The sequence below is a fragment of the Hyposmocoma kahamanoa genome, unplaced genomic scaffold (genome assembly GCF_003589595.1).
Source record: "Hyposmocoma kahamanoa isolate Upper Pololo Valley unplaced genomic scaffold, ASM358959v1 215, whole genome shotgun sequence".
NCBI classification, from domain to species: domain Eukaryota; kingdom Metazoa; phylum Arthropoda; class Insecta; order Lepidoptera; family Cosmopterigidae; genus Hyposmocoma; species Hyposmocoma kahamanoa.
The window spans coordinates 935,543-945,005 of NW_020653736.1; the positions used below are offsets into that span (position 1 = coordinate 935,543).

General features: G+C 36.0%; 1 protein-coding gene and 1 long non-coding RNA gene across 2 annotated transcripts; one reads left to right on the forward strand and one right to left on the reverse strand.

Annotated features, from left to right (window-relative positions):
• Positions 1–346: 346 nt before the first annotated feature.
• Positions 347–1,501, reverse strand: LOC113227759. The gene is made up of 3 exons (XR_003310228.1): positions 1,348–1,501; positions 659–796; positions 347–452 (listed from the first exon to the last, which is right to left on the reverse strand). It is a non-coding gene; the product is annotated as an uncharacterized LOC113227759 (long non-coding RNA).
• Positions 1,502–3,198: 1,697 nt separating this feature from the next.
• Positions 3,199–9,455, forward strand: LOC113227753 (gastrulation defective protein 1 homolog). The gene is made up of 5 exons (XM_026460745.1): positions 3,199–3,440; positions 4,958–5,340; positions 5,760–5,871; positions 6,904–7,099; positions 8,225–9,455. Exons 1-5 carry the CDS (start codon positions 3,236–3,238, stop codon positions 9,351–9,353), a joined length of 2,025 nt encoding a protein of 674 aa, XP_026316530.1. The 5' UTR covers positions 3,199–3,235; the 3' UTR covers positions 9,354–9,455.
• The last annotated feature ends 8 nt before the right edge of the window (positions 9,456–9,463 follow it).

Below are 9,463 nucleotides of genomic sequence, written 5' to 3' on the forward strand. Positions count from 1 at the left end.
TGCCATCTCATCAAAGATTAATGAGCATAACTTGTCATCTTCTTTCATTTTCTTTATTTGTACTTTGAGTTGTTCAAAAATATTGTCATTTAGACCTGGTTTCAAATTGGCTTGTGATATCATACGGGAAAGAGTCACCGGTGATGGCAAGACAAATATTTTGCTAAGCCATCTGTACGCTTTTGGTCCCGCCTTGTACACACTTAGTGCCATTATCTTTTCTTCTTTTGTGAACCTTCTTCCCATCTTTGGTTTCCCTATTTGTCGAAACTGCATCAGAGTGAAAATAGCAGCCAAGGTCTTAAATTGTTTTAATGCATTTTGGAAAGCATTGTTGGTGGAAAGTTTCTGAGCTTTTTTGAGTCTCTTCGAATAGGAGTCATTTTGTTTTTTTAACCGGACAATTTTTTTGGCCAAATCCTTTTCATGTTCGCTAGTCTTTTTAACTGCTTCTAAAAACAAAAAAAAAATGAGTAACAGTAGTGAATCTTGAAAATAATTGAAAATTCTGAAAATCTTGTAATGTCTTTAAATACAAAAAATACCCTACACATAAAATAGAGCCTTGTATAAAGTGACTATGACATGTGGGTATGAAGTGACTGCACAGTAGTTCCTTTGAATTATTCCTTCTAGTGCATTGGATCAATGTACTTACTTCTTCGATTACACAAAGTGTTGTTCTGTAGCTGTGATGTGTTTGGGACATTTGACTGTGGTCGCAGCATTGCAATATTCTCACTACTGGGGCCAGGTTGATTCGTCACATCCATTAGTGGTCTTCTTAATTGGGACCCTGTAAATGAAAATTGACAGTTTTTTACAATTAACAAGCTTTAAAGTGGCACTCATATTTACTTTTGGTTAAAAAATGTAAGTTTACACATATTTCAATAATGAATATAATTCTTTAAATCTTCTTCTATTTTTGAACAGCAATAAAGAAATTCGCTGTTGTGCCCATATTACATTGTTAAGAGGTTGGAAATTGGGTAACTAGGTATTGACCGAGATTGAAATGCACTATCTTCAGAGCAACAGCGGTTCTTCTTAAAAGAATTATACAAAAAAGTCTGATGAAAAACAAAGCCTTACACAAACAACATCACGTTTTTTTGCCAATTGTAATAGTACCTCGTAAATTTTGTCACCTTACAGGGCATAAGTAACTTGCTAAGGGTAACATACTGTAATATAAATGTTTAATTATGATTAGTTGGTACACCTGGCATGACCGCCAGTCGGCATTATACGTTGATTATGCATAGATGCATTCCTTTTATTTGTGAGCTTTCCAAATAGTACACATACCTTTTAAGTTAAAATGAATACATAATTTTTGCATACCTGACAAGCAGAGTGTAGGTATAGCATTGTCACTCAGGAATTTACTTCTAGTATGGAAGCGGCTTTCAAAATGCAAGTGACATACACGGCGACGCTTGAAAATAACACTATTTTCTAAAGCTATTACATCACCGCCAACATTGTAAAGCCAGGTCCGAAAACGTTCTGGGTCTTTATCAGGGTTAGGAAATTTGTGAAGAATTTCCTTTTCCGAACCTGAAACAAGATATTCATACTATTTACTTAACAGTGTCAACTCAGTGTCTATCTCGGAATTCAAAACTAGAGCACAAAAGGAAGGGATTCTACCAATTATGAATAAGCCGGTGTATAGGAAGAAGCCAATTGGACATAGATTTCTTTAAATTGAATAGATTATTATTACCTGAGAAGGCCTGTCTATTTAGTTTTCATTATGATGAAGAAGACACTTAGATGTTCACAAAAATGATAATAAGAGACATGACAATAGAGTGGACTGACTACAGGTACTAAAGAAAAAGAGTAAACTTACCACAGTCCGGAACACAGCATTTTTTTTCCGAAGTCATTGTAGCAAATCGTAGTCCGTATTTCAAATAAGCCGAGGTCAACAAAATAGCAGTGGGAGTCCAAAAGGAGAAAGCAGAGGTCAACAATTTTAAACACAGACGCAAGAATCCAAAAACACAGCTCAGTAGTCGTAAACAAAGTAAAGAATTCCGAACCACACTCGATGACGCGCGGAGATGGAGTAAGCGAATTGAAATATGGATTGCCATCGCTGTTGTTGTTTAAAAATCACCTTAAAAATAACACGCAATTAAAAACAGGAACTACAAAAGCCGGCCATTGTTGTAAAAAATTACCACAAAATGACAATGACATGACAGTTAGTTTGACAGTTAAGATTACTTTCCGTTCCAAGCAAAATATTGTTTGCTTTCATTTAAGCTTTATTTTGAATATTATTATGATTTTATTATTATGATATTCTAAGCTCCAATGGGTCCGATGTTATCAAAATAATTATATCCATTGTGATTTTTCCATTGTAATAGTGGTAATATTCATCATACAAATGATAACGATTGTAATGAAAAACAAAGTATATGCGTCAAGTGAAACTTATTAGATTACCACTTTTTTTTTTTTTTTTTAATTTATTAAGGCTTTGGCAAAGCCATCAGCCTAAACATGAAGTTTGTTTCTGTAAATATGGCCGCCACAAAGAGGATAGGCAATTTGAGGCGGGGTGTTTGGATTGGCTCGGGATTCCTTAAAACGGGCCGATACGGATATTCTAGTTAGAGATTCATATAATTTCGCGTTTTAATCTTCGATTAAGGCACAATAGCACTATCCTATTCCACTTTAAACTAGATTTCACAAAATAATTGAAAGTCAAAATAAAAACGACACTTTTCCCTCCAAAAGGTCCAGAGCAGCTTAGATTACCACCATTTCATTTTGTGTTGCAATAATTTAATCTAATTCTTTGTTTTAATGCAAATTATTTACAATGTTTTAAAAAATATATGTTTGAAGTAAATTCCTGCCTTTAGAAAGTATGTTTTGAGTTCTGAAAAATTTTATAAAAATTGTATGGCCCATCAAAGGAGATGCTATCGCCATCTATTGAGTAACGACATAACTATGCTTCCATATACATAGGCCATACAAAGCAAAAATCTTCCTAGTGATTAGACCGTGCCAATTTCTACGAGTTGTGTCTATTTTAATTTGTATATTGTGTGGTATATTGTTTACAACGAGATTGTATCAAAAACCGCCAAACATTACATGATATTGCAAAAAAAAAGAAAATTTTGCATCAATTTAAAAATAGCATTAATATCTTGTAGTACAACGGCCGCATTATTTATCTACTTTATTCAGTACAAAAACAATGAGTAAAAAACCAATATCGTTCGGCAAAATCAGTTTTAAAGCAAACAAATCCTCGGAAACATCGGATAGTGATAAAAATGAGTCCACATCAGGGTTCGGAACGTTCGGGCGAACACCAATACAAGACGCTAAGGAAATCGAAGAGATAGCTGTCGACCTAGAAAATCAGCATGTAGAGCATGTGATGGGCATAAAAAATTTTGGTAAGAAACCTAAATAAGTCTAAAATATGCAGGACTTTACAATAGATGACATCGAAATGGATGGAGAAGCGGGGTGCGAGAAATTATATCATCATCAACTTATCATATAAAATCATTATCTATTGCAAAGTTAGCTATCTATATTGATATATAAAAATTCAAGATTTTGCTGTCTACATTTTTTTTAAATGTTATGGCCCTCTAAATAATCGACGATTTTGCCAATGTTCAGTAAAAATGATTATGTATTATAGTTTTGTAAAAATAATATAAAAATTATGGCGGACCATGCCATTAACAAGGTCAGTACCACCCACAAAACTATTACAGTCTACATTACTCATGATATAAATTATCAGGTTTATAGTTGAAGACTTGTAGAGTGTGCGGATAGGGGTATGTAGTACAGGTAGACACTATAACTCAATGAAGAGTACAAGCAAGAGCTAGGGATTATTTTAACTTCTGCACTTTTAATAGCAAAAAAGTAAAATTTTATTATTAGTTTTTTTGATGATACAAAGTAGCACCATAAACTGTACCCTGTACATAGCAATTCTAGTGCCTTTCAGAGCCTTAAATAGCAAAGATTTGAAGGGGCACTGTCACTGCGCCCCTCACCCTGAGACATAAGTTGATAACTGGAATGCAGTAATGCTCACAAAACTGCTTGGCGGCAGAAATAGATAAGGTGGCAGTTCTTCCCTAGACGAATTCTTATTTGATTTCTGATTTTGTTTAATAACAGTTAAACTAAAACTAAATAAGGTAATAAAAACCGATTCAAGGGATTCATTCACTTGTTTCATCAATCCCATAAATGTTTATAACTGAATTTTGCTAGAAATGTAGATTACATTAGTTATGTTAGGGAAGATAGAGATGTACCCCAGTGCTGGAACAATTGAGATACTGTCTGTTCAGCTATGGCTGTAATTTGTAAGTTATATACATTTTTTAATAATTTATTTATTTATTAATAAAAATTATTATATTAAAAATGAGAAAATATTAATTAATTAATAAGATTTTTCACAAAAAAATAATTTAATATCATGATGGTGAAACATCCTAACATTCAATAAAACTTAATTACAATGATGAAAGTGTCATCTCTACTCAGCGCCTGGTAGCTGTAAAGGTACCTCCCTGAGTGAAGAATAATTTAATTGATTTCTCACAAACTGCACTACAGCAAAAAAGTTGTTAAAAACCAAAACAATGTTCTGCAACAAACACATGGAAAAATTTGTCCATTGGTTCATTCTGTAGCTTAGTTGGCATGGTGTCTGGCACGGTTTGCTGGGAGATGTTGGCTCGAATTCAACTGGAATGAAGTGAATTTTTTCGAAATGTTCAATCTTTGTTTAATAATTATAACAAATACTTATATATATTGTATGCTTTAGCTGGGAATAGAATTTGAGTCCTTTGATACATATAACACTTATATGTATGAAACTTATATGATAGCAACAATACAATGTTCACCCACTAATAATGCCATTGTTTTTAAGGTAAAAAAGCTAAAAATTTCAACATTGAAGAATTAATGGAGCAAGCAAGAAAAACGGCACAAGAACATAATAAAAAAAGATTAGAGGCTGAAGCTGCACAATCTGCAGCCAAAGATGTTAAAAAAAATAATGACAATGATGACGATGATGACTTGATAGGACCTCCATTACCCCCCAGCATGGTAAAAGGGGAGGAAACATCATCAAAAACTTCAAAAGACGATGATTTAATTGGTCCACCAATACCAAAGTCGGCACAAGAGGCAGAAGAAGGTGACAAGGCAGCTGAAGGTGACAAGGAAGCTGAAGACAGTTATGATGAACTTAGTGGATCGGATGATGAGGAACTGACACTGGAAAAACGTATACCCAATACTCATGAGGTGAGAAAATATTGCATTTGAAAATTCGTAATAGAAATAGTGTGGATTTGTTATCCAATCAATTTGCAAAATAATGATGTCCATGTAAACCATTTACCAACCACCACCCACATGCACGCGCGCGCACACCCACACGCACGCACCCACGCACGCACCCACGCACGCACGCACGCACGCACGCACGCACGCATGCACGCACGCGCGCGCGCTCGCACTCACGTTCCACGTTCCACGTCTCCCTAATTTAAAGAAATGAAGAATACAAATTAAACACTTGTAGAAGCAGCAACATTTCTCATCAAGGATAAATTTACGTAACTATCACACCGATAACATAATGTAACTTTCCGTTTTATTATAAACAATTACTACTCTAACAAGAGCCTAGCTCTTATATCTAGATTTATTATAATTTGCAGGTAGAGATGCATCATGGTACCAAAGCAGTAGTAGCACTGGCTGTAGACCCTTCAGGGGCCCGGCTAGCTACAGGATCCATTGACTATGATGTCTCTTTTTGGGACTTTGCAGGTGAGACTGTCTTTCTAATTGTGTCTAAATATAAAACTAAGGTAGCAGTGCTCTACCTAGTTTTACTACAGTTTTTAGTTGTTGTATTGCTGCTTAGAATTCTTATTTATTAGTAGCTTGTTCTGTGTCATTCACAATTCCGCCAATGTCACGTAGGTAGCCTCTACACAGGAGGAGGTAGATTAATTTTCAAATATAACCTTTACTGCTGTATATGACACTCCAAGCAAATTTATCTAAAACAAAGCATAGCCTAATAAATCAGGGTTCTTCTTCTTTTAAATGTTATGGCCCCATCGAAGTAATCGATGATTTTCAATGTCGAGCTGATGAAAGCACGCGTTCTAACTTAAAAATTGACAGGAGAATTTCGACAGAATTCAATGAGAGGAGAATCTACAAATCTACAACATATTATTATCTTTCTAATTTGTGACAAAGAACCTACACAGACTATTACAGAAACATTTTTTTTTTATAAATTTACAAAGCACATGCACAAAGGGAGAACGGACTAATGTTAGGAGAAAGTTGATATTTTAGGAGGGAGGATACCTATATTTATAGTATGCTTAGAATTCATTTTTAGTACCGGCCAGTATTGGTGGCCGCGATTAACATTTTAATACTAAATTAGTAGTTTATGGGTATGTATACCAAAAAAATCGCAGATAAGAGCAATAACCACGCGATGCTTTGCGACGTCTGAGCAGATATCCTGCGTTATGCATATAAATTAGAACTACATACCACATGGTGCGTTGAAACAGGCGCGGCGATGGAACGCATACGACAAGGGGCCAGGAGACGAAGCGGGGAGGGGTGCTGCGATGCGTAAATAAGCGGCGTTACGTTGTGACACCTTCGCTCGTGTGGCTCTCGCTGCGTTGAAATCATAGCCATGCAACGCACCGGCAGCGCCCGTGTGGCATCGCTCTTAATGGCACGAATATTTCAAAATATAGGCCAAAGGGATATAACAAGTTATTGGTTTTCTGGTTTTTAAATAAATATTTTTTAACTATTTCACAGGTATGGACTCTTCAATGCGTTCTTTCCGAACCCTTCAACCCTGCGAGAACCATCCTATTAGAGCATTGCAATATTCAGCTACAGGAGACTCTATTCTGGTAGTCAGTGGGTCCGCACAGGCCAAAGTTCTGGACCGAGATGGATTTGAGGTGCTAGAATGTGTGAAAGGAGACCAGTATATTACTGATATGGCCAGGTAATAATCATAGATTAACTGACAAATAATTCTTAAACTACAAGTTGAAAAAGTAAAAATTCTAAAAAATTTAAATATATAGAATAGAAAATTCTTTCTTTTTTAGGAAATGAAACTATTTTTCCGGATTTAAATCGCGTATATTTGTTTTTTCAAACAAACCGACGTTTCGGGCCCTTTACAGGTCCCATGGTCACGGTTGACTGAGGTGGTACAGTCTTCAACCAGTTATGCCTAATATTGACGCAAACCGAAACGTCGGTTTGTTTGAAAAAACAAATATACGCGATTAAAATCCGGAAAAATAGTTTCATTTCCTATGTGTAACAATCGCGAAAACCTAAAAAATCTTTCTTTTTTGTTTTGCAATATTATATTCTGTAATCTGTGGCAATATCTTCAGTAGTTTAGCCGTAGCACAAGTTCCTCTGTATTGTTATCTGTATATATTATTATTATGGTAGCTTCATCCATCCGTCCTTCATTCATCATCATTCGGGCCTATGCGCCCCCTCGTCACTTAGAACATTAAATGGTCTATTGTGATCACCACTAATTACAGTTCGGAGCCAAGTTCAATAGCATTAAAGAACTGAAGGATTCTTATGTCCTCCGAAGGGTTTTTATGTCCTCTATCTAGTTGTTGCATGTGCTTTCCCAATAAGGGGTTGTTCCTTATTGGGAAAGCATTACAAGAAATAATGTTTAATGTTACATTTGATGGAATGTGACCATTATGTGGCTATAAGAAACAAATTTTAATTAGGGGATATATGGCAGGCAAAACTCAGTACTCATATGTGAGATTTTGCCCCTTCCTACCAAGCGACACGATAGAGTAAAGTAATCCACAGGGACTGACATCGAAAGGGCCGACATTGACACCCGTGTGTTACAGGCCTTATAAAAAAAAAGATAAAAAGAGATGTTTTGGTGCAGTCGTCTATTTGTAGAATTCGAAGAAACGAAACGGCGAGGTTTGTCGTCTTTGTCATCGTGAATAAAGCTATTTTCATACAAAATCTAGTGTGCAAAAGTGGTGCGACAGCGTCTAATTTGAAGGCAACCTTACCTTCATTTTAATTAATTCTCAATTCGTTTAAATAAACTGAATTTTTCTTGCAGAACTAAGGGCCACACAGCAGCGTTGAACTCCGGATGCTGGCATCCTCACATCAGAGAAGAATTCATGACATGTTCCCAAGACGGAACCCTTCGTCTCTGGCTTGTAGAAAACCCAAAACAACACAAAGCAGTAATCAAACCACGACAACAAGGAGGTTTAAAAACGAACCCAACAGCATGTGCATTTTCTAAGGATGGTAACACTGTAGCATGTGGCTGTTTTGATGGCTCCATTCAAATGTGGGACCATAGAAAGAATTTTGTCAACACAAGTATGCAACTCAGAGATGCTCATCAAAACCAGACAGAGATATCATGTATATCTTACTCGTACCTTGGATCTTTTTTGGCAAGTCGAGGCAATGATGACACTATGAAACTATGGGACTTAAGAAGCTTCAAGAAACCGTTGAACGTATTTAGTGATCTATTTTCAAGATACGAACAAACTGACTGCTCATTCAGTCCAGATGATAGCATGGTGTTTACTGGAGAATCATTACAAAAAGGACGGGATTTTGGACGATTGATATTCTACAATTCAAAAACGTTTGAAGAAGTCATGAATATTGAAGTGACAAAATCGCACATTATCAAAGCCGTTTGGCATGCAAAGTTGAATCAAATATTTGTCGGTTGTGGAAACGGTGTTGTGAAGTGTTACTATGACAATAAGAAAAGTCTACGTGGTGCGAAACTGTGTGTCATCAAGACTCATCGGAAGAGACACTCCGTAGAGGTTGTCAGTTCTCAACAAATTATCACACCTCATGCCTTACCATTATTCAGGCAAGAGAAACTACGGACAAGCAAGAAGAAAATGGAAAAGGACCGATTAGATCCGGTGAAATCTAGAAGACCAGATTTACCAATCACATCAGGCCAGGGAGGCAGGGTCGCTCAGTCTGGTAGTACATTAAGTTCATTTGTCATCAGAAATCTTGGTTTGAGCAAGCGAGTTGATGATGAACAGGATCCAAGAGAAGCCATTTTGAAGTATGCAAAGGAAGCAGAAGAAAATCCCTTCTGGGTTGCTCCAGCATACACAAAGACACAACCAAAGCCAATTTTCCAAGATGACGATGACAATGACGGACCATCTGATGCCAAGAAACAAAAATCTTCATAAATAAAATATTGTATGAAGTTTAATTATAATTGAATAAAATTATATTTTATTTTAAATGTATTATACCTACTAATAAATATTGCCCGTAGACCTGTCTTGTTGACAATGAG

Coding starts and splice junctions, on each gene's coding strand:
- LOC113227753 (XM_026460745.1), top strand. CDS start 3,236: ATGAGTAAAAAACCAATATCGTTCGGCAAAATCAGTTTTAAAGCAAAC. Junction 5,341..5,759: donor GTATACCCAATACTCATGAG/GTGAGAAAATAT, acceptor TATAATTTGCAG/GTAGAGATGCATCATGGTAC. Junction 5,872..6,903: donor CTCTTTTTGGGACTTTGCAG/GTGAGACTGTCT, acceptor ACTATTTCACAG/GTATGGACTCTTCAATGCGT.